Source organism: Salvelinus fontinalis, chromosome 37 (assembly GCF_029448725.1).
Source record: "Salvelinus fontinalis isolate EN_2023a chromosome 37, ASM2944872v1, whole genome shotgun sequence".
In the NCBI taxonomy this organism is placed as follows: domain Eukaryota; kingdom Metazoa; phylum Chordata; class Actinopteri; order Salmoniformes; family Salmonidae; genus Salvelinus; species Salvelinus fontinalis.
In genome coordinates this window covers 18,539,552-18,564,728 of record NC_074701.1, presented here as the reverse complement: position 1 = coordinate 18,564,728, position 25,177 = coordinate 18,539,552, and the positions used below count along the sequence as shown (strand labels likewise).

The window sequence follows — 25,177 nt, the reverse complement described above, 5'->3', positions numbered from 1 at the left end:
TGACGACCAAGTGGAGCAAGTCAAGAGGAGAAAGAGGAGAAAAACTTTAATATTTGATAGATTTCAGGAGACAACAAATGGCAGCTGACAAACCAGTGTCATAAATGGGCTGAGTCAGTATATCTGTGGAGGACTGGAGGGTGAGTGACCAGCAGAGGGTGCTGTATACAGGTAGACAGGCCCACATCACCCAAGGAAAGAGCAGAGTAGAGAGCACAGGAAACGACACAAAGCGAGAGAATGATCTCCTTGTCAAAATGAAGCATATTCATTCCTCGTCTCTGGATGGTAGCCCTGCGCTCTCGCAGGGTTTTATGTGGCTGGTGACAAATCACTTCTTTAAGGCTCATTTCTCTTGGCGAAGCTCTCCGCCACGCTGAGAAAACAGACTTCTCTCTGCTCTGTGTGTGCGAAAACCCAAGCCAAACAATGGCAGTGGTAGTCGCAGAGACGTTGAACAAGAGGTGGACCGCAGCTCTTACCTTGGCAGTGAGAGTTGTTGATGCGCTTGTATCCCTGGGGGCAGTCCATCGCCTGTCTGGATCCTCCTGCTGTCAGAGGAATAGCTGGAGAAGAGAGAGAGATATCTTATTTTTAGAGATCTTTACATGACTCAGAAGAATATAGAGTATGTACACTTCATTATCTCATAAGAACGTGTTTAATTGACTATGAGAAATAGGTTTTTCAAATGTATTTCTACTGATACTTTGGGGATTCCTCCTGACTTGATGGGAGTAGACAGCATTTGATGACTGATTCAGATTTGTTTAAGCAGGATGAAGCCCAAGTATCTCTACTCTGCCCTGTTCAACACAAGCATGCTCCATCAACACCTAGTCAGAACCAGTGTTTCACCAACACATACACGTGCATACATGCACACAACACACAATAGAGTTTAACACATTCAGGGGAAGTGCCATCTAAACTCAGCAAAAAAAGAAACATTCTCTCACTGTCAACTGCGTTTATTTTCAGCAAACTAATCATGTGTGAATATTTGTATGAACATAACAATATTCAACACCTGAGACATAAACTGAACAAGTTCCACAGACATGTAACTAACAGAAATGGAATAATGTGTCCCTGAACAAAGGGGGGGGGGTCAAAATAAAAAGTAACAGTCAGTATCTGGTGTGGCCACCAGCTGCATTAAGTACTGCAGTGCATCTCCTCCTCATGGACTGCACCAGATTTGCCAGTTCTTGCACCAGATTCTTCCACCAAGGCGCCTGCAAGTTCCCGGATATTTCTGGGGGGGAATGGCCCTAGCCTTCACCTTCCGATCCAACAGGTCCCAGACGTGCTCAATGGGATTGAAATCCGGGGTCTTCGCTGGCCATGACAGAATACTGACATTCCTGTCTTACAGGAAATCATGCACAGAACGAGCAGTATGGCTGGTGGCATTGTCATGTTGGAGCGTCATGTCAGGATGAGCATGCAGGAAGGGTACCACATGAGGGAGGAGGATGTCTTCCCTGTAACGCACAGTGTTGAGATTGCCTGCAATAACAACAAGCTCAGTCAGATGATGCTGTGACACACCGGCGCAGACCATGACGGACCCTCCAACTCCAAATCGATCCCGCTCCAAAGTACAGGCCTCGGTGTAACGCTCATTCCTTCAATGATAAACGCAAATCCAACCATCACCCCTGGTGAGACAAAACCGTGACTTGTCAGTGAAGAGCACTTTTTGCCAGTCCTGTCTGGTCCAGCAACGGTGGATTTGTGCCCATAGGCGAAGTTGTTGCCGGTGATGTCTGGTGAGGACCTGCCTTACAATAGGCCTACAAGCCCTCAGTCCAGCCTCTCTCAGCCTATTGCGGTCAATCTGAGCAGTAGCGTCTTAACAACCTTTCCACAGGTGCATGTTCATTAATTGTTTATGGTTCATTGAACAAGCATGGGAAACAGTGTTTAAACCCTTTCAATGAAGATCTGTGAAGTTATTTTGATTTTTACAAATTATCTTTGAAAGACAGTGTCCTGAAAAAGGGACGTTTCTTCTTTTACCGAGTTTATTACAGTTGCTCAGATTGTCTTAACTTCAGGCTAGAGGAAGAAACCTGCCACGGATAAAACCATCACACTTTTTAGAGATTGACGACAGGGTGCTTGAATCCTTCTTTTATCTCCATCACTAATTCATGGTACTATCCTCCTGACGCAGGCCTCTCAGTTTACTGCCATTGTCTGGTAGCTGTTTGAGGACTAGAATAGTGATCTCAAGCTTACCTCGAGGGAAAATGAGATTCATGGCAAAAATAAAACATTGAATACAAAAGGAAACCTTGTTTCCTCCCATATGGACTTTAGTTGCCCAAGCAACCATTATCATGAAAAAAATTTTTTACGGGAAAATAAGGGGAAAAAACCCTGTCTCTCACATGGTGCACGCATGCTCGGCAACTGATCAAACCCATGAACAAACACTTGCTCTCCTGCATTCAACTTTCTTATCCCTGGCCACACAAACACCCTCTTACCTCCACTTCCAAATGCCAAACATCATGTAGCCATTCTACACTGGATGGCATAAAGTATGTTGAAACCTGCTTGTCGAACATCTCATTCCAAAATCATGGAGTTCAAATCCAATTTTATTGGTCACATACACATGGTTAGCAGGTGTTATTGTGTGTGTAGTGAAATGCTTATGCCTCTAGATCTGACAGTGCAGCAGTATCTAGCAGATAATATCTAACAATTCCACAACAAAACCTAATACACACAATCTAGTGAAGGAATGGGATGAGAATATATAAGTACAAAATATATGGATGAGCAGAGACAGAGCGGCTAAGATGCAATAGATAGTAAAGAATAGATAGTGAAGGATACAGTATACAGTATATACATATGAGATGAGTAATGCGAGATATGTAAACATTCTTAAAGTGGCATTATTAAAGTGACTAGTGACTTATTAAAGTGACTATTTATTAAAGTGGCCAATGATATCAAGTCTGTATGTAGGCAGCCGCCTCTCTGTGCTAGTGGTGGCTGTTTGACAATCTGATGGCCTTGACCGCACCACCCTCTGGAAAGCCCTGCGGTTGTGGGCGGTGCACTTGCCGTACCAGACGGTGATACAGCCCGACAGGATGCTCTCAATTGTGCGCCGGTAAAAGTTAGTGAGAGTTTTCAGTGACAAGCCACGTTTTTTCAGCCTCCTGAGGTTGAAGAGGCGCTGTTGCGCCTTCTTCACCACACTGTCTGTGTGGGTGGACCATTTCAGTTTGTCTGTGATATGTACAACTTCTCACCTTCTCCACTGCTGTCCCGTCGATGTGGATAGGGGGTGCTCCCTTTGCTGTTTCCTGAAGTCCATGATCATCTCTTTTGTTTTGCTGACATTGAGTGAGAGGTTATTTTTTACCTCCTCCCTGTAGGCTGTCTCGTCGTTGTTGGTAATCAAGCCTACCACTGTAGTGTCGTCTGCAAACTTGATGATTGAGTTGGAGGCGTGCATGGCCACACAGTCATGGGTGAACAGGGAGTACAGGAGAGGACTGAGAACGCACCCTTGTGGGGCCCCAGTGTTGAGGATCAGCTGGGTGGAGATGTTGTTTCCTACCCTCACCACCTAGGGGTGGCCCGTCAGGGAGTCCAGGACCCAGTTGACACAGGTGGGGTCGAGACCCAGGGTCTCAAGCTTAATGATGAGTTTGGAGGTACTATGATGTTGAATGCTGAGCTGTAGCCAATGAACAGCATTCTTACATAGGTATTCCTCTTGTCCAGATGGGATAGGGCAGTGTGCAGTGTGATGACGATTGCATCGTCTGTGGACCTATTGGGGCCGTAAACAAATTGGAATGGGTCTAGGGTAACAGGCGATATGATCCCTGACTAGTCTCTCAAAGCACTTCATGATGACAGAAGTGAGTGCTATAGGGCAATAGTAATTTAGTTCCGTTAACCTTAGCTTTCTTGGGAACAGGAACAATAGTGGCCATCTTGAAGCATGTGGGGACAGCAGACTGGGATAGGGATTGATTGAATATGTCCGTAAACACACCAGCCAGCTGGTCTGCTCATGCTTAAGGGGACGCGGTAAGGGATGCAGTCTGGGCCAGCAGCCTTGCGAGGGTTAACAGGTTGAAATGTTTTACTCACATCGGCCACGGAGAAGGAGAGCCCACAGTCTTTGGTAGCGGGCAGTGTCGGTGGTATTGTATTGTCCTCAAAGCGCGCAAAGTTGTTGTTTAATTTGTCTGGGAGCAAGACGTCGATGTCTGCGAAGGGGCTGGTTTTCCTTTTGTAATCCGTGAATGTCTGTAGACCCTGCCACATACGTCTCCTGTTTGAGCCGTTGAATTGCGACTCCACTTTGTCTCTATACTGACGCTTTGCTTGTTTGATTGCCTAACTACACTGTCATGTTTCCAGTCGCCTTGCCATGATTAAATGCAGTGGTACTGTAACAGTCCTGACCTATTTATGTTAGTTTTTATGTGTTATGGTCAGGGCATGTGTTTTGGGTGGGCAGTCTATGTTATCTGTTTCTATGTTGGTTTCGGTTTGCCTGGTATGGCTCTTGATTAGAGGCAGGTGGTTTGCATTTTCCTCTAATCAAGAGTCATATTTAGGTAGGGCATTCTCACTGTTTGTTTGTGGGTGATTGTCTCCTGTGATGTCTTCGTTATGTTCGATGTATTCATTTTTGGAGCTGTTTGGCTGTTCCTTCGTTTCGATGTCCGTTCCTGTTCGTGAGTTTACGTTTGTCCATGTAAGTTTATGTTCAGGTTGCGTGTACGTCGTTTTGTTATTTTGTAAATTTTGAAAGTGTTTGTTTTGTTTCGTATTGTCATCAGTTTTCGTTATTAATAAAACAAGATGGCATATTTCCCTGACTCCGCATATTGGTCTGAAGATCCTTCTCTCCTCACCTCTTCCGAGGATGAGGAAAGCGACAGTTATTACAGAATCACCCACCAAAATACAGAGACCAAGCGGTATGGGAATGCTCGACGGAGCAACAAGGACTTTTGGACTTGGGAGGAGATCCTGTCTGGTAGAGGACCCTGGGCGCAAACTGGAGAACATCGCTGCTCTCGTGAGAAGAGTGAGGCAGCCACAGCCCAGGAGCGGTGGTTTAAGGAGGCAGCTAGGAGACGTGGATGGAAGCCGGAGAATCAAGCTCGAAACCGGAATTATGAGGGGACACGTCTTGCACGGAAGCCCGAAAAGCCCGTGAGTAACTCCCAAAAATTTCTTGGGGGGGGGCTAAAGGGTAGTGGGCCAAGGGCAGGTAGGAGACCTGCGCCCACTTCCCAGGCTAACCGTGGAGAGCGGGAGTACGGGCAGACACCGTGTTACGCAGTAGAGCGCACGGTGTCTCCTGTACGTGTGCATAGCCCGGTGCGGGTTATTCCACCTCCCCGCACTGGTAGGGCTAGATTGGGCATTGAGCCAGGTGTCATGAGGCCGGCTCAACGCGTCTGGTCTCCAGTGCGTCTCCTCGGGCCGGCATACATGGCACCTGCCTTACGCATGGTTTCCCCGGTTCGCCTGCATAGCCCAGTGCGGGCTATTCCACCTCGCCGCACTGGCAGGGCGACCGGGAGCATTCAACCAGGTAAGGTTGGGCAGGCTCAATGCTCAAGAGAGCCAGTACGCCTGCACGGTCCGGTATTTCCGGCGCCACCTCCCCGCCCCAGCCTAGTACCTACAGTGCCTACATTACGCACTAGGCTACCAGTGCATTTCCAGAGCCCTGTTCCTCCTCCACGCACTCTCCATATAGTGCGTGTATCCAGTTCAGTGCCTCCAGTTCCGGCCCCACGCACTAAGCCACCTGTGCGTCTCCTAAGTCCTGTACACACTGTCACTTCTCCCCGTACTAGTCCTGAGGTGCGTGCCCTCAGCCAGGTGCCACCAGTGCCGGTACCACGCACCAGGTATAGAGTACGCTTTGAGAGTTCAGTGTGCCCTGTCCCTGCTCCACGCACTAGTAGGAAGGTGCTTATCATTAGCCCGGTGCCTCCAGTTCCGGCACCACGCACCAGGTCTACAGTGCGCCGTATCCGGCCAGAGCCATCCGTCTCCCCAGCGCCATCTGAGCCATCCGTCTCCCCAGCGCCATCTGAGCCATCCGTCTCCCCAGCGCCATCTGAGCCATCCGTCTCCCCAGCGCCATCTGAGCCATCCGTCTGCCAGGAGCCTGCAAAGCCGCCCGTCTGCCATGAGCCTGCAAAGCCGCCCGTCTGCCATGAGCCTACAGAGCCATCCGCCAGACAGGAGCCGCTAGAGCCGTCAGCCAGACAGGAGCCGCTAGAGCCGCCCGCCAGACAGGATCTGCCAGAGCCGCCAACCAGACAGGATCTGCCAGAGCCGCCAACCAGACAGGATCTGCCAGAGCCGCCAACCAGACAGGATCTGCCAGAGCCGCCAACCAGACAGGATCTGCCAGAGCCGTCAGAGAGCCATGAGCAGCCAGAGCCGTCAGAGAGCCATGAGCAGCCAGAGCCGTCAGCCTGCCATGAGCGTCGAGAGCCGTCAGCCTGCCATGAGCGTCGAGAGCCGTCAGCCTGCCATGAGCGTCGAGAGCCGTCAGCCTGCCATGAGCGTCGAGAGCCGTCAGCCTGCCATGAGCGTAGAGAGCCGTCAGCCTGCCATGAGCGTAGAGAGCCGTCAGCCTGCCATGAGCGTCGAGAGCCGTCAGCCTGCATGGACCTGCCAGAGTCTTTCAGCCGGGATCTGCCCCTTGTCCCGGTGTTGCCCCTTGTCCCGGTGCTGCCCCTTGTCCCGGTGCTGCCCCTTGTCCCGGTGCTGCCCCTTGTCCCGGTGCTGCCCCTTGTCCCGGTGCTGCCCCTTGTCCCGGTGCTGCCCCTTGTCCCGGTGCTGCCTCTTGTCCCGGTGCTGCCCCTTGTCCCGGTGCTGCCCCTTGTCCCGGTGCTGCCCCTTGTCCCGGTGCTGCCCCTTATTCCAGTGATGGTCCTTATCCTGGTGCTGCCCCTTGTTTTTGTGCTGCCCCTTGTCCCGGTGCTACCCCTTGTCCCGGTGCTGCCCCTTGTTCCGGTGCTAGCTGTTTATTTAGGGGAAGGTAATGTTTGGGTGGTCAGTGGAAGGGGTAGAAAGAAGAGGGGAGTGACTATGGTGGTGCGGGGACAGCGTCCTGAACCGGAACCACCACCGTGGTCAACTGCCCACCCGGACCCTCCCCTGGACTTTGTGCTGGTGCGCCCGGCGTTCGCACCTTGGGGGGGGGGGTACTGTAACAGTCCTGACCTATTTATGTTAGTTTTTATGTGTTATGGTCAGGGCATGTGTTTTGGGTGGGCAGTCTATGTTATCTGTTTCTATGTTGGTTTCGGTTTGCCTGGTATGGCTCTTGATTAGAGGCAGGTGGTTTGCATTTTCCTCTAATCAAGAGTCATATTTAGGTAGGGCATTCTCACTGTTTGTTTGTGGGTGATTGTCTCCTGTGATGTCTTCGTTATGTTCGATGTATTCATTTTTGGAGCTGTTTGGCTGTTCGTTCGTTTCGATGTCCGTTCCTGTTCGTGAGTTTACGTTTGTCCATGTAAGTTTATGTTCAGGTTGCGTGTACGTCGTTTTGTTATTTTGTAAATTTTGAAAGTGTTTGTTTTGTTTCGTATTGTCATCAGTTTTCGTTATTAATAAAACAAGATGGCATATTTCCCTGACTCCGCATATTGGTCTGAAGATCCTTCTCTCCTCACCTCTTCCGAGGATGAGGAAAGCGACAGTTATTACAGGTACGTGCTTTCAGTTTTGCACAAATGCTGCCGTCTATCCACAGTTTCTGCTTGGTCGCCCCTTTGCTGCTATAACAGCCTCCACTCTTCTAGGAAGGCTTTCCACTAGATGTTTGAACATTGCTGCAGGGAATTGCTTCCATTCAACCACAAGAGCATTAGTGTGGTCGGTGCACTGATGTTGGGCAATTAGGCCTGGCTCGCAGCCAGCGTTCCAATTTACACCAAAGGTGTTCGATGGGGTTGAGGTCAGGTCTCTTTGTGCACGAGGGCATTGTCATGCTGAAACAGGAAAGGACCTTCCCCAAACTGTTGCCACAAAGTTGGAAGCACAGAATCGTCTAGAATGTCATTGTATGCTGCAGTGTTAAGCGTTCCCTTCACTGGAAACTAAGGGGCCTTGCCCGGACCATGAAAAACAGCACCAGACCATTATTCCTCATCCACCAAACTATACAGTTGGCACTATGCATTCTGGCAGGTAGCGTTCTCCTGGCATCCGCCAAACCCAGATTTGTCAGTCGGACTGCCAGATGGTGAAGCGCGATTCATCACTCCAGAGAACGCATTTCCACTGGTCCAGAGTCCAATGGGCGGCGAGCTTTACACCACTCCAGCCGACGCTTGGCATTGCGCATGGTGATCTTAGGCTTGTGTGTGGCTGCTCCGCCATTGAATCCCATTTCATGAAGTTCCAGACAAACAATTATTGTGCTGACGTTGCTTCCAGAGACAGTTTGGAATTTGGTTGTGAGTGTTGCATCGGAGGAAAGATGCACGCAATGCACTTCAGCGGTTCCATTCTGTGAGCTTGTGTGGCCTATCACTTCGCAGTTGAGTCGTTGTTGCTCCTAGACATTTCCACTTCACAATAACAGCACTTACAGTTGACAGGGGCAGCTCTAGCAGGGCAGAAATTTGACGAACTGACTTGTTGGAAAGTTGGCATCCTATGACGATGCCACGTTGAAAGTCACTGAGCTCTTCAGTATGGGCCATTCTACAGCCAGTGTTTGTCTATGGAGATTGCATGGCTGTGTGCTCAATTTCATAGACCTGTCAGAAACGGGTGTGGCTGAAATAGCCAAAAATATTAATTTAAAGGGGTGTCCACATACTTTTGTGTATTTAATTTCCAAAGGTTGACATTAATTGCTTTCATTGTAAAAACTCAACGAATGGAGCCAATATCTGACAGAGGGCTGACAGAGGAAGACAGCAGTCAGAGTCCTCAAAGTGGAACCATTAAACTGCATTTCCCATGGTACTGGCTCAGAATAAATCTAGCCATTTCAAAGCTGAGGGGTGATCGCAAATGGAGACTTTACTCAAAGTCTGGGGCTTGTGCATTATGCCAACTCTGTTGCAAAACGTTTCTTAAACGGAATGAAACGGGGAGGGACCTACCTGAATTTGTCCAAAATAAACTTGTTTTAGTTGCACAAATGTTTGGACTAATGATTCCACCCTGCTTAAGGTAAGAAGGGGGGATATAGATCTACTGTGGCAGACGGAAGTACTGTTGGAGGGCTTTTCAGGCCCGGTAACAGGGTGGCACCCAAATACCTGAAAGCAGATTGCTAGCTTGCTTAACAGGGAACAAGGCTATGTTTGTTTGCACATAAGCCAATTTATTTACCAGTTACAACTGTCTCCGGGGCACAATGGAGCAGTTCACACAGGGCCCGCACATAAATGCTAACCTCACTCCCCTGGCATTCCTGACTTCCAACACAACCAGACATTACACTGTGCCTTTGTACCTTCCAATAACAGGAGCCTTTGGGAACAAACTGGTGAAGAACTATAGGTTTTGTTCCATGTGGAAACCAGAGAAGCATTGGGAAAAGAAAATGTGACTGGATGCGTGGTGATCTCTGAACATGACAGAGTCTACCTGTTAGGTAAGACAGGAGTACAAACTAACCAAGTTAAACTATTCTCAGGCCCAACAGGGAAAAGGCTCCCTGACAGAAAATTAGGTGATGAAAAACTGATTAACTAAATAAGCTTTCATAAGATTAATGATCAAAGCATAATGATTTAATCTCCAAAGTGCGGTGAGGGTGCAGAGTACTTTGATGCCTGTCTGATTGAGGCAGAGAAATCTAATAGTATTTTTCTGGGCTACAAATTAGTTTATTAGTTCTTATTAGTACAACAGGGTTGCTCAACTACCGGCCTGCGGCTGATTTGATTTAGCCCCCCAAGTTTTCTGAGTACAACAGGGGGGGGGGTATAAAAGACTGTAAAAACACCAGCAAATCAGCTCCAAGTGATTTTAATTTTGGAAATCTGTTCCAAAGTATTCCCAAACATAATAGACAGTTAGTTACACGTGCGTATATGTAACTGGTGTGAAATGGCTAGATAGTTAGCGGGGTGCGTGCTACTAGCGTTTCAATCGGTGACGTCACTCGCTCTGAGACCTTTGAAGTAGTTGTTCTGGCCACGGCTTTTGTGGAGCAATAGGTTATGATGCTTCGATGGTGTTAGTTGTTGATTTGTTCAGAGGGCCCCTCTTTTGAGCCCAGGTAGGGGCGAGGAGATGGACGGAAGCAAAACTGTTACATATGCAAATGTTGGCAAGGTTTGAAATGATGTTTTTGTCAAATATTACATCTGTTTGGGCTTCTAGCGGTAAATTTGCAGTCACAAATGATTTAGAATTATGTTCCAGCCCCCTGATCACCCGCTACAAAAAACAATTAACCCGCAGCTGAATCTAGTTGATGATCTGTGGAGTACAAGCTATTCAGGTGAATATATCCATCTCCCTGCAGTTAAATGATGAAAACACATATTTCCAACCCCATCCCACCCCCGTCTCCCCCCACCATCCCCTGTCCCCCAATCTCTCATAGATCCAATAGCTTTGGCATGAAGGAAACAAAGATAATTATAGAGAGTTCTTTAAGCAGCACTCTGGGGAGGTTGTTGGAATGGCCAAATGCTCACAAGGGCCTAAACCTTCCCTAGCCGTCTCCACTGGGTAACAACCAGCTAAAATAGCCCAGGAAGAGAAAGACAGGACATCCACGGGGAACTCAGACTACTGGCATGGAGACATCCAGGCTTGTTTCTTGAACAGATCTCTTCTCAAAATAAACCTACAGGGCCAAAAGCCGACCACCTTTTTATATCTGGATAAACACAAGGGTCATATGATGTTCTCAACTTAATACAGTGTTCCTGAAATACAAGTCTAAGAATCGTCTTGAAGATAGGCTAGCAGTACCTAAAGAGCAGCTGCTCTGAAATGACTGGGCTGGACATTTGAAGTAGCTTGGCTACATTATGTAACGTGCCTATGGTGTTGAGAGAAAGGCTGTGTCATGTTTTTGAAACCAGACCTCCACATTTCTGTCCTAGCATTTTTGTTAGCATTCTAGCATAGTTCAAACGTTCCAGAACTATAAACACAAAAATGGGAAAGATCAAGATAATGTGTCTAGGTTTTAGTCTGGGTCTGTACAAATGAAGTTATTTCCAAATATGGATGAAACACGGCAATGTTGTAATGCTCATCTGGGGGTAAGAGAGTGAACAGTTTTCACCACTCTAAAATAAAGTTATTAGAGGATTACCATGAGGTGAGTCAGTGGACTAGACCCAGGGGTCCGGTTATTGGAACATTACTGCGGGTCTGGGTCTGTTCAGCACATTCACACTCGCGTGTCTTCACAAAATTCATCTGTTTCTCCAACTCCCCCACCCTTCCTTCATACCCCTCCTTTGTCATTCTCAAGCTGTAGAAAACTATTTTCCCATTTTTTGGCAGAAGCTGGGTTCCAAAGTGTTGATTGTCTCGACACAAAAACTCCCTTTCTTGGATGCAGTTATGAAGTGAGACACTGCACGTGCCAGTAAACTGCTTCCACAGTGCCAGTAAAGTGTATTACCTGATTTATCTTCAACTACTGTGTCTCAGCAGCAAATAGCCACACAATATTCACATAGCTAAGACAAATTTCAAACGGGCTGAGATGTCCTTATTTGGTTGTACAGTTCATCTGTCTCTGTCTCGCTCCATGTCTATCCCATGACAGTCTCTCTCACTCCCCCTTTCTCATATGACAAAGTTCAACCACTATAATCTACACCAGTCAAAGAGTGTTACTTGTATTACACTGGTACTTACATGGTTTTGGGCACTTCTGGCATTTGTGGAACCCCCAGGATGTTCCGATGCTCTGACAGCATTCTTCCTGCTTGCTGAGACCAGGGAGGACCTTGCCACACTGGCATTTAGAAGAGAGTGTGTAGGAGAATGAGAATGAGGAAGAGAGGAGAGAGAGAAACACAGAGAGAAAGGAACAGCAGGAGGAGAGATTAAGAGGGTGAATTCAGTATTTTCAGAAGGAAAGAAAACTCCCTCCACTTTCTTAGTTTCATTTTTATTCCACCAAAATATTCGATGCACAGGGTCGCAGATGTAGTTGCAGTGTACAGTGAAATACTTAAGCTCCAACAGCGCAGGTGTGAAGGAAACAATAAAAGCAACAATAATAATAAATACATATTTACAACTGTGCCAATGATACATATAAAATGTCCATTGGAAGGCCTCCCGAGTGGTGCATCGCAGTGGTAGAGGTGTCACTACAGATCCGGGTTCAATCCCGGGCTGTATCACAGCCGGGCCGCGACCGGGAAAGCGTCGTCCGGGTTAGGGGAGGGTTTAGCCGGCTGGGATGTCCTTGTCCCAACACGCTCTAGCGACTCCTGTGGTGGGCCGGGCACATGCACGATGATAAGGTTGCCTGCTGGACGGTGTTTTCTTCAACACATTGGTGCAGTGCGGCTTGGCGGGATCGTGTTTCAGAGGACGCATGGCTCTTGATCTTCGCATCTCCCGAGTCCGTACGGGAGTTACAGCAATGGGACAAGACTGTAACCACCAATTGGATATCACGAAATTGGGGAGAAAAAGGGGCCCAAAAAAAAATGTCCATTGGGGTGTAAGCAGGGTAATTGTCCATTGGGGGGTCCAAAGGGAGAACAGAGGAGGCAGGAGGAGCAGGTAGCTGACTAGTAGTGGCTATTCAGCAGCCTGCTGGTCTGGGGGCAGAAGCTATTGGCCAGTCTGATAGTTTTAGCCATGAATCTCCTGTACTGCCCTCATATGAATGATGGAAGTGGGGAGAACAGGCTGTGGCTGAGGTCCCTGATGATCTTCTTTGCCTTCCTGCAACACCTGGTTTTGTAGGTATCCTGGATGGCAAGCAGTGTGCACCCAATGGTGCATTCGGGCTGGACATTCTGTTGTTACTTGAAGTAGCTTGGCTACATTATGTAACGTGCCTATGGTGTTGAAAGGCGGTGTCATGTTTTTGAAACCAGACCTCCACATTTTTTTGTTAGCATTCTAGCATAGTTCTAATGTTCCCGAACTATAAACAAAAAAAGGGAAAGATCAAGATAATGTGTCTAGGTTTTAGCCTGGGTCTGTACAAATGAAGTTATTTCCAAATATGGATGAAGCACAGCTGAGCGTAAAACCCTCTGTAGTGCCTTGCGGTCAGCGGCGGTGGAGTTCCAGGCTGTGATGCAGCCCGACAGTATGTTCTCGATGGTGCTCCTGTAGAACACTGTGAGGGCTCTCGGGTACAAGATTCATTTCTTCAGCTTCCTGAGGTTAAAGTGTCGCGGTCGTGCCTTCTTCACCACGGTGTCCTTGTGGTCTGACCAGTTCAGCTCCTCAGAGATGTGTACACAGAGGAATGAAACATTTTTTACCGTCTCCATGGCGGCCCCGTTGATGAGGATGGGGGCGGGCCCAGCCTGGTTCCTCCTGAAGTCCACAACCAGCTCCTTTGTTTTTCTGATGTTCAGGGAGAGGTTGTTTACCTGGCACCACACCGTCAGAGTGCCTACCTCCTCCCTGTAGGCCGTCTCGTTGTTGTTGGTGATCAGGCCTACTACTGTCGTGTCATCAGCGGACTGTCAGGAAGTCCAGGACCCAGTTGCATAGTGAGGAGTTCAGTCCCAGGGCTGTGAGGTTTGTGGTGAGCTTAAAGGGCACTATGGTATTGAAGGACGAGCTGTAGTGCAACAGCCTCCTCACATATACATTCCTCTTGTCTAGGTGGGTGAGTGCAGTGTGCAGTGCAATAGCGGTTGAGTCGTCCCTGGATCTATCGGGCAGTAGGCGAATTGGAGAAGCTCGGGTGTGTCGGGGTGGAATGAGGTGATGTAGTGTTTGACTAGCCTCTCGAAGCCCTTCATAATGACGGAAGTGAGTGCTACGGGTCAGTAGTCATTCAATTACTTTCCCTTTCTTGGGCACGGTGATGATAGTGGACATCTTGAAGCAGGTGGGGATAACGGCCTGAGTTAGAGAGAGATGAAAATGTCCAAAAACACCACAGCTAGCTGGTCTGCACATGCTCGGAGGGCGCGGCTCGGGATGCCGTCTGGGCCGGCAGCCTTGCGAGGGGTAAACACGTTTGAATGACTTACAGTACCATGTCTTCCGTGGAGACTGTAAGCACGTAGCCCTCGTTGTCCTCAGGGGCTCTCCTCGGCAGCTCAGAGTCGTTTGGCTCGAAGTGTGAGAAAAAGGTGTTTAGCTCGTCGGATACGTACAGCATTGATGTCTGCGACATGACTGCCTTTCTTTTTGTAATCCGTGATCGTTAGAAGCCCCTTCCACATACGCCTCGTATCCGACCCGCTGAATTGCTCCTCCACTTGGCTGGCTGAAGGAAAAAAGCTGCACAATAATGCCTCACGACATGGGCTTGTGTGCATGAGCATTACACAATGCCCTTCTGTCACTCCAACTCCAACTCTCAGACAGAACAGTTCTATTATAGAACAACATCCCGTCGCCCAGCCTCCCTCAGATGAACGCACACTGATAAGGGAACAGTCCTCAGCGGCTCGCCTGCTGATGGAGCCTTATCACCACAATGTCAATCTGACTGCAAAATGTAAACCAAATTGAATGGTGATCTGAAGTGGATAAGATGGGCGAGGTGCCAATACTGCTAATAACTTTGGATGTATTAAAGCAGTGACATGAGTTATGGGGCTTTTCTAGATGGGAAAAGTTGTTTGGTGTTGATAGTATCTTTATTCTCGGAGTATAAAGGCCAGCAGACTGAAAAATGAGAGGCTCTACACCTGGATTGATTTAAATTGAGTCACGTTTGTTTTTGTCCTCTAAACACACATCAATTTCGATTTGCGTAGATTAGTTTGACGGACAAACAGCTCTTTTGATTGTGTTTTTTCAAATGCGAAGAATGATCAATGGCTGGCATTGAAGCAGAACTCATTACCTTGTTTATCCACAAAGCCAGCCAATAGCTCTTTCTCTCCCTCTCCCTCATATTTCCACTCTCTTTTTCCAACCCCCACCTTTCCCCCTGTCCTTCTCTGATCTGTCTTCCAAAATTCTCTCTCTGCACTCTCAACACGTCCAGATTCCCCCCTGTCCCTCTCTGACCTGTGTGCCGGTGGTCTCCTGGAAGCAGCGTCCCAGCTGGCTCTTGGAGGAGACGGGCTGGTACTGGGGGACGTAGCTCTGCTGGTTGGAGTAGATGATGTTGTGTCCCTGCTGCTGGATCTTCTGTCTGCTGTCTGAGTGGTGGTAGGTGTAGTGAGACTGGGTCTGGGATTGGCCATTCTGCCCATTGCCTTTCACCTTCTGCCCATTGGCATCCAGCTGGGAGACCTGGTGGATCTGCACCGAGGCCTCCGGAGGGTGCTTCACATGGATGTTCACGATGCTGGGGGCATATTTCACTGGGGGAGACGAGGTAAAAAAGGATACATGGGGTGAAAGTTATTGAAAAGAGCAAGTTAATGTTCTATGACTGCACTTTAGATGTACACGTATTGGATACTCCTTCGTATTTCTACCTATATGCCCTCGGATAAAAATGAACAAAATGTTTTTTTAAATAATTTCAAAAACTGAACATGCATTTGAACTCAGTCCCTCCATCTTACCAGGGTTCTGTCCATTGCTGAAGGTGAGGGGCAGAGTGTGAGTGGAGTGAATCTGAGATGTCTGCTGCTGCCCTTTCTGGCGCTGCTGCCCATTCCCATTCTGAACAGGCATCTGGCAGAACTTCCCCGTATAGGTAGATGGGCACTGACACTTGTCCCTGGCACTGCACTTTCCTCCATTCATGCAGGGCAGATGGCATACCACTAAAAAGCACAAAGAACGTGAAGTTTAGCCAGCCACACACGCACACTTTAGAGCAGTTTATTGTTGGAAAAAAGATTTAACTCGGAGGCTGATCTATCTTTAAATAAACAGCAAGTAGACAAAACAACCATTGTTTACGAACTTTGTTTGACATTTCATGATGAGTTACCTTCCAATATTATTTTCCTCTCTCTCTCTCTCTCTCTCTCTCTCTCTCTCTCTCTCTCTCTCTCTCTCTCTCTCTCTCTCTCTCTCTCTCTCTCTCTCTCTCTCTCTCTCTCTCTCTCTCTCTCTCTCTCTCTCTCTCTCTCTCTCTCTCTCTCTCTCTCTCTCTCTCTCTCTCTCTCTCTCTCTCTCTCTCTCTCTCTCTCTCTCTCACACTCTCTCACACTCACTCACTCACTCACTCACTCACTCACTCACTCACTCACTCACATATGCCACGGACCTCCTCAAGGAAGTTTGTGCTTTGGCACAACAAGATATGAAGCAGGAATCTTGAGCTGCAACATTAAGAGGCATGATGGATCCATCCAGACCCAGGAGAACAAAGCCTGTGTTGTTCAGCCATTGTTCACATCTTTATCATCGTCTTCCAGAGTTCCACGACTTTACACACTCAGCTCAGTGTCCAAACACTGCCCGACTCTCCCACCATCAATATTCATCACAAAGATGCAAGGAGGTGGATGGCAAATGATCCATTACGCTTGGAGACCGCATAATTCCTCAGCAAATCTGGCTTAATTGAGGAGCTTGTAATGTATTCAGCCCTAGGGTTTGTTTTCCATCATAACAGTCATCAAGACCTCAGCCCGGTTCTGAGGGAGACCTCAGGCCCAGATAAGGCTACTTGAGGCTAAGACCCAAACCACATGACAGAGGTGTGCACAGGAAAGTATTAGACTGGAGTTCAAGGTCTTTACTGTAAATACCTTGCTGTTGGTACTAGAAATTGAGTAAGTGCCATTCTTCTTTTGTATTCTCTCTCAAGCCATCATTCACACCTAAAGTCTCACTTTTCTCTTTCTCTCTCTTTCCCTCTGTTTCAGAGTTGTCAGTCACCCAAGGCTTATTCATCCACAAAGGAATTTCCTTCATAGCTCCAGCTAGTCTTCACACGCACCGCACACGCCAACACACCACTCACCTCCGCTAACTACGCACCACAAGCCAGATAAAAACTACAAAAACAAAATAAAATATACAATTAAAACTAGAACATTAACCGCTCCATTCAGGCAGTACTTTTCCATAAATGCGAGGCTGAAGGACGTTCTGTGGAGGGTTAGTTTGCCGAGGCGTCCTCTGGAAAAGAGCTGAGGGAAGCGAATCCCCCCAGTGTATTTGAAATATGTGTCAATGGCGTGTGGGTCGGCGGCATGAATCAAACTGTCAGTCCAGCCAGGAGCCTGCTAGCAGACAGAGTGTGGAGCACGTGCGTGCGTGCATGTGTGTTTTGGACTCTGCTGCCTAGTCCTCACTTTTGTCTCCCCAGAGTCACCCAGAAATATACGCAGTTGGCTGATCGCTGACCTGGGGGGGGGAGAGATATTACTGACACTCAACCACCCTGTCTGCTTCCGTTCCACCCAATGGGAATACCTGCTGCCTATGAGGAATATCTTGGCTGCCTGGGTCTGTCGTCCTTTCTACCAGTGCAGGAATCTCCTCAGCAAACCACGAGTTGCTCAATTGAGTGAGAGGGAACTAGTAATCACCCTCTTCTGGCACTCCATTACAAGTTGTAGGAAAGCATGTCAAAAACAGCTGAAATTCCTGGAAGGTGTAATGTGTTAGAATGTTCCACACACACACATTTAATCACATGCTTTTCAGGCCTTTATAGGCAATCTGAGCCTTGCGCTAGTGTTTCAAATTCATTGTAGAGAAAGTTAAACATGTTCCATCTATAATACCATTCCTACCGTAGCAACAAAGAAAGAGGCTGATTCTTTGTCCTGTGGCCTATAGGTCGTGTTCAGTGCCTCCCAGTCACTACTGTACTGTACACATATTGCATCCATGTATTTTGTTTAATTTGTGTGTTTTCCCTAGAAAGGGACAAGCACAGTTTGGTAGGATTTGCAGTGTTGAAACATAATGGCAGCTGTAATACATCTGCCTTTCCCCAACCCTCTCATTATGGTGACAACAAGACTGCTCCCAAACCTCACATCCCCGCTGCATCTGATTCTCTCTGGCCCTGCCACACACTGCTGTTTGAAGTCCTCTCTCTAGCTCTACCCAGCCCCAGCCAGTCCCTGCCAAGCCTGACCCATGTCATTACCATCCAGCTGGTGGCATTAAGAGCATCAGGTGATTTCCTGTTTGATGTGCAAAGACATCTCAGGGACTATGGGTTATTATTCACATATGGGATGTCTGGAAGAGACAGGATCCATGTAAAATGTGCTTTGAGAGGGTGTAATTGGCCAATCATATCAAATTGTACTTGTCACATGTGCTGAATACAACAGGTATATGGATGAAGTTTACCTACCAGTGAAATGCTTACTGACAAGACCTTAACTTCTCTAGGGTAGGGGAAAGCATTTTCACGTTTGGATGAAAAGCATACCCAAATTCAACTGCCAGCTACTCATCCCCAGGAGATAAGATATGCATGTCATTGGTAGATTTTGATAGAAAACACTCTGAAGTTTCTAAAACTGTTTGAATCATGTCTGTGAGTATTTAGCAGGTGAAACCCGAGGACAAACTATTCAGACCTTTTTTTTTTGAGGTCACTGTCTTTCCAATGAGTTTTCATTGGGAAACCAGATTTCTAAGCGAATTGCTTGCAGTTCCTACGGCTTCCACTGGATGTCAACAGTCTTGAGAAATAGGTTGAGGTTATTAATTTGTGTAATGAAGAAATCTGGCCATCTTGAAGTCGAGTCACTCCAGGTGTCGTGTTTGATTGAAGTGCATGTCCAAAAGGCATGCTACATTTCGTTTTAATCCTGTATTGAACACAGATCATCCCGTCTTCAATTTTATCGATTATTAACGTAAAAAAATACCTAAAGTTATGTTACAAAAGTAGTTTGAAATTTTTTGGCAAAGTTTACAGGTAACCTTTGAGATATTTTGTCGTCACGTTTGAGCAAGTTGGAGCCTGTGTTTTTCTGGATCAAACGCGCCAAATAAATGGACATTTTGGATATATATCGACGGAATTAATCGAACAAATGGACCAATTCATAAGGCATGAATTATATTTTTATTTCTGCGTTTTGTGTCGTGCCTGCAGGCTTGAAATATGCTTCTCTCTCTTTGTTTACTATTGTGCTATACTCAGATAATAGCATCGTATGCTTTCGCCGAAAAGCCTATTTGAATTCTGACATGTTGGCTGGATTCACAACCAGTGTAGCTTTAATTTGGTATCTTTCATGTGTGATTTAATGAAAGTTTGATTTTATAGTAATTTTCATAGTAATTAATATTAATTTGGCGCTCTGCATTTTCTCAGGCTTTTTGCCAAGTGATACAGTAGCGTCTTGCCTAAACTCAGATTTTTGGATATAAATATGAACTTTACCGAACAAAAAATACTCTGCGTCTCAAAAAGACACAGGGGTTGGAACCAAAAATCTCAAATATGGACTCATCAGACCAAAAGGACAGATTTCCACCGGTCTAATGACCATTGCTCGTGTTTCTTGGCCCAAACAAATCTCTTATTATTATTGGTGTCCTTTGGTAGTGGTTTCTTTGCAGCAATTCGACCATGAAAGCATGATTCACGCAGTCTCCTCTGAACAGTTGATGTTGAGATGTGTCTGTTACTTGAACTCTGTGAAGCATTTATTTGGGAGGAAATTTCTGAAGCAGATAACTCTAATAAACTTATCCTCTGCAGCAGAGGTAACTCTGGGTCTTCCTTTCCTGTGGCGGTCCTCATGAGAGCCAGTTCCATCATAGCGCTTGATGGTTTTTGCAACTGCATTTGAAGAAACGTTCAAACTTTACTGACCTTCATGTCTTAAAGTAATGATGGACTGTCATTTCTCTTTGCTTATTTGAGCTGTTCTTGCCATAATATGTACTTGGTCTTTTACCAAATAGGGCTATCTTCTGTATACCACCCCTACCTTATCACAACACAACTGACTGGCTCAAACGCATTAAGGAGCAACAAGGCACACCTGTTAATTGAAATGCATTCCAGGTGATTACCTCATGAAGCTGGTTGAGAGAATGCCAAGTGTGTGCAAAGCTGTCATCAAGGCAAAGGGTGGCTACTTTAACACTTTTTTGGTTACTACATGATTCCATGTGTGTTATTTCATAGTTTTGATGTCTTCACTATTATTCTACAATGTAGAAAATAGTAAAAATAAAGAAAACCCCTTGAATGAGTAGGTGTGTCCAAACTTTTGACTGGAACTGTATATACTAGGCAGTGTCAGAGGAAGGAAGGAAGGCGGTGTCAGAGGAAGGCCCCAGAAATTGTCAAAGACTCCAGTCACCCAAGTAATAGATAGTTCTCTCTGCTACCGCATGGCAAGTGGTACTGGAGCGCCAAGTCTAGGTCCAAAATGCTCCTTAACAGCTTCTGTCCCGTGTGGCTCAGTTGGTAGAGCATGGCGCTTGCAACGCCAGGGTTGTGGGTTCAATTCCCACGGGGGGACCAGGGTTCAATTCCCACGGGGGGACCATGATGAATATGTATGAACTTTCCAATTTGTAAGTCGCTCTGGATAAGAGCGTCTGCTAAATGACTTAAATGTAAATAAATGTTCTACCCCCAAACCATAAGACTACTGAACAATTAATCAAATGGCCACCTGGACTATTTACATTAACCTCCTCCTCTTTGTTTTTACACTGCTGCTACTCGCTGTTATTATCTAGACATAGTCACTTCAGGCGTACCTACATGTACAAATTACCTCGACTAACCTATACCCCCGCACATTGACTCGGTACCGGTACCACCTGTACATTGCCTTGTTATTGTTATATTATTGTGTTACTTAAAAAAAAAAAGTTTACCTTAGTTTATTTAGTAAATATTTTCTTAACTCTATTTCTTGAACTGCATTGTTGGTTAAGGGCTCGTAAGTACGCATTTCACAGTGAGGTCTATACCTGTTATATTCGGCACGTGACAAATAAACATTTCTTTTTTCTTTTTTACAGAACAACGAAGTGAATACAAAGAGCAATACAAAATAAAGCTCAATGAAATAAAAATAGAGCAGTAATTTAGTAGTTTATCTGTGCATTAGAAATGTCAATCACATCGCCTAATGTTATGAGTAACAAATAAGTGTTTCTTGTCCTCCTCTGCAGCCCAGTGTGATGTCAGAGGCCTAACCAGAAGCCATAGCTGTGGTTCCCAGAGGCTAATGAGATCATCACACCATGGACTGATTACTGGGGCGAATGGCACCCCAAAAGCAGCCCCCCTATCACGTCTAAACCCACTCACCCACAATGGTTACACACTCATCTCGTTGTGGGTAGGAAACAAGCTACTGAAGCTGTGTGGGAAAACATCACAGGATGGGAAGGGAAATGTTTCAGACAACCATTAACGTTATCAGACCTCATCTGATACAATTCAAGGGAAACTAAATCCACACATCATAGGAGTCGTAAAATATTCCGTTTTCTTCTGACAGTTATTTTGGAGTGTTTCAAAATTATGATTTTTTTGTTCCTTTCTATGTACATTTCGTCATCCAACCTCAGGTGGCACTGAGAATACATGCATTTATTCTGAGGATAACACTTAACAGCAATGTCAAAACACCAGTGGCAAAGGGGAAATGGTTTGGTTCTGTGATCACCGCAAACATTTTTAAGAATCTGACCTGCCTTCCAGTTCATTCAGCAGGTTGACGCTTATTGTCATGAGTCTTGTCCTGGAGGCAGAACTGAGCGATTTCCCCTTACATAGGCCAGCTGCAAAGTCAAAATTGGCTATATTGTAAAAATTAATGAAAAACAAAATGTGCTTTTTGGTATTAATTTAAGGCTAGGGTTAGGCATTAGGGTTACCAGTATGGTTAGGGTTAAGGTTAGGTTTAAAATCATATTGTATGACTTTGTGACAGTGCCAGCACGTGAACACTGCAGAGCTGCCTCCAGAACAAGATTCATGACAAAAAAACGCTAACCTGCATTTAATCAGGTGAGTCAGAAAGAGTGACCGACCGTACCTAAGTCCCAAAATCAGCCACAGTCTTATGCGCTCCAGATGTTTCCTCTGACCACCACACAGAATAAAATGGTTTAATTTCACCTGGTGGACAGGAAACAAACAGAAACAAGCACATACACGCTGACTAATATCCTCCTCATCCACTGAGGAGTGGAGCGAGAGAGAGTGAAAGAGAGTGAGGAGCGGAGCCCTGGAGGTTGGTCACAGCAGGCTGCTGTGCTCCCTCCACGGGCCTAGGCAGTGTGATTAGATGAGGCTGGGTCAGCAGCAACATAGTGCAGGTCCCCTGGTTGCCTAATGAGATTTTAAGACGCGGTGTCTGGCACATCACAGAAAAATCCCACTTAGTGGTTAGAGCAGTAAGGCAGGTTGGCCCAGACGAGGCAACCCTAGACTCACGATAGAGGCTAGCGCCTGGTGTTTACTGCGGGCACAGTCTCTGGCAGCCGGAGAAGCCCCCATCGCTTTCCCCCCCTCCACCGCAGGCAGCCTGTCCACTGAGACTGTAAATACAGTGCCATGCTTTCCTGACTGCCAGGTAGGGATGACAAAAAAAAGAAATCTACAGAGAAGGAAAAAAACGTGGAGGGAGGGGGAAAAAATGACAGGGCGGCGATTATAAACTAATGAAAGGAGGAAATGACAGCTACAAGAGGATTAGTCAACTCCAGCCATCTCCAGCTCCATATAAGACTGGCGCTTCACAGATCATAAACTCCCCCGTATGCTCCGCCACTGGCAACCTCTGAACTCTCCCTTTCCTCAATAGCTACAGGTTATATTCTCCACCAGACGATCATCCAGCCACAACTTGCGTACGTGGGAGTGAAGGGAGCTTATAAAACTCAGTGAAAGTGTTTTGGTTAAATACCTGGCACTCTCCTTTACAGGGCAGAGAGAGAGAGAGAGAGAGAGAGAGAGAGAGAGAGAGAGAGAGAGAGAGAGAGAGAGAGACGGTTGCAGACTTTTTTCCTTCCCCGGGAGCCACATGCTTTCAATTAGGCACTGACCAAACACCTGATTACACTCCTTTGGCACAGTGAAAGCCTAAACGCACTATTACTGTGTAATGCTCATTAATCAAGTCTCATACAGGACCCCAGACACATAGGCCTCCAGACAACTACCTCCAACCAAAGTCAACAGCCCTCCTCACCTCTGTAAAAAGTGAACAGGTTACCCGAGGAATTAGGAAATGAATGGAATTGGCCCGAGAGCTGAGAAAATCAGTCAGATTCTTTCTTTACCTCTTTCCCAAAGTGGAACATATTTGTAGATGTGTTGTATGAAGAGAACAGATAGAAGAATGTTGAAAATATTTCCCTCCTTCTTGACTTCCCCAAGATTCCATTTAGTTTAATCTGACCCTAAACGTGGTGATATGGACGACAGCGCAGGTGACACACAAAATGAACTGACAGACATGGCCATCTTTAATAAGGAAGCCTGGGCTGATCCAGGAGGCTCACACTACTTAGACAGGCACTGCACACATCTAGGACCCAATACACCAAAAAGTATGATACAGACCACTGAGGTATGGAGAAACAACACTAAAAGGTTTTCTTATCCCCCATAGAATACTGTGACAGTAGAGAGACACAGAGGAGGGGTCGAAAAGAGTAGGAGATAGAGATAGATATAGAGAGAAAGCGAGGGAGAAACTTAATTCCCTTATCAGTAAGGAGCTGATATGGAAACCAAATGAGACTGTTATATAAACTGCCAGACAGCAGACTGTACAGTAGTAAACTGTGCAGCTGGGTCAAGCTCTCTTTCCAGATGCATGTCGAGCAGAGTTGGACTGCAGGAGAGGAGGGGCTGTCTCCATCGGCGACCGAGGGTAATGTGGCAGCCCAAAACCACCAGCCCTACAGCCCTGAGCGCTGACTAGGTAGGACAGCAGCCCAGAAGAAATGTGGAGAAAAATGAGAAATCAGACGGATGCTTAAATCACCAGCAGGTTTTTCCTCCCTCACCTCAACACCTTTGTTGTCCCCAATCCCCCCCAACCTCATCAAATTGTTCCCATTCATATTCTGAATAGATGTATTGTGTTTTAATTGCACATAACAGTGCAGTACAATCCCACCACGATTAATACACCTCTTTCCACAGGACTGTAAAGTGAAATGTTCCTTCGCAGAGCCTCCAACAGCAGAGGGGCATTTCGTACAGTGTTAAGTTGGTAAAAACTACAGTTGCACCTCACCCTGGATAAAAGTGTCCCAAAATCACAAACCAACTAAAGCTTGTTATGGGCTTGGTAAGCGTGTTATTTGGCCAACACCCTGTTGCAAGCAGGGACACATCCCCCCTTTTCTTATAATGAAACAACACTCTCCCTCCTCCTCTTTCAACACTCCAGTTATGATAAACAAACATGGGATTTATTCTATTTCTGCTGCTGGAGACGGCCTGCACCGCAAATAAATCTGAGCTCTCCCCTTTCTAAGCTCAGGACGTGTGCTGCTTCACAGCTCTCCTGGCTCTCAGCAGGGAGGGAAGAGCAGGCCTGGGACAGATTGCAGGTCTCGACAGGTACATTAGACTGACACTACTCCAGGTGCACTCATTTAAAGAGACAGTCACACAGACAGACCAGCGCCCTGGGCTGCAGACCTTCACAAAAGAGCAGGAAAAGACCTTCACAAAAGAGCAGGAAAAGACTGCTACATTCGCTAATCTATACTGCAAAATGTGCATTCACTTCACAAAATACAGGTATTTAGTGATGATTAAAATAAGTATATTGAACCACAAAATGAGTAACACAATACATAGTGAAGAGCTATAATTAGGTTTTTACTATGGCCCTATCAACAACGTCAAACTGTACAATATGCATCAGGAATGCTGACTCTATAGGGATAGCCACATTGACCGTGCGTCGCAGAACCAGAGCGAGACCTCTCGTATCTGTGTCTGCTGCGGAGTCAGACAGGAATTCATCTTCTTTGGGTCTTCCCACATGTCTGTGTCAAGAACAGGATACAGCAGACAGCGGTGAGCTCCTTAGAAGTACTGAGGCAGGTTAACGCGCTCGACTTTTCCAGGGTCTGCAACACCCACCTATTGTGCTCCTGTATTGAACGGTCA

The 25,177-nt window shown here is 46.6% G+C and overlaps 1 protein-coding gene across 3 annotated transcripts in view; it reads right to left on the bottom strand.

The window, feature by feature from the left end:
* The window catches only part of ltbp1 (latent transforming growth factor beta binding protein 1), a 134,039-nt gene that overhangs the window by 67,787 nt on the left and 41,075 nt on the right, over nt 1-25,177 (bottom strand). For all 3 annotated transcript variants that reach the window (XM_055902272.1, XM_055902269.1, XM_055902271.1), the window contains exons 6-9: nt 15,696-15,899; nt 15,190-15,488; nt 11,878-11,977; nt 483-566 (exon numbers count right to left, since the gene is read on the bottom strand). In XM_055902272.1, coding sequence (XP_055758247.1) covers nt 483-566; nt 11,878-11,977; nt 15,190-15,488; nt 15,696-15,899 — 687 coding nt within the window. The remainder of the gene's footprint in view (nt 1-482; nt 567-11,877; nt 11,978-15,189; nt 15,489-15,695; nt 15,900-25,177) is intronic.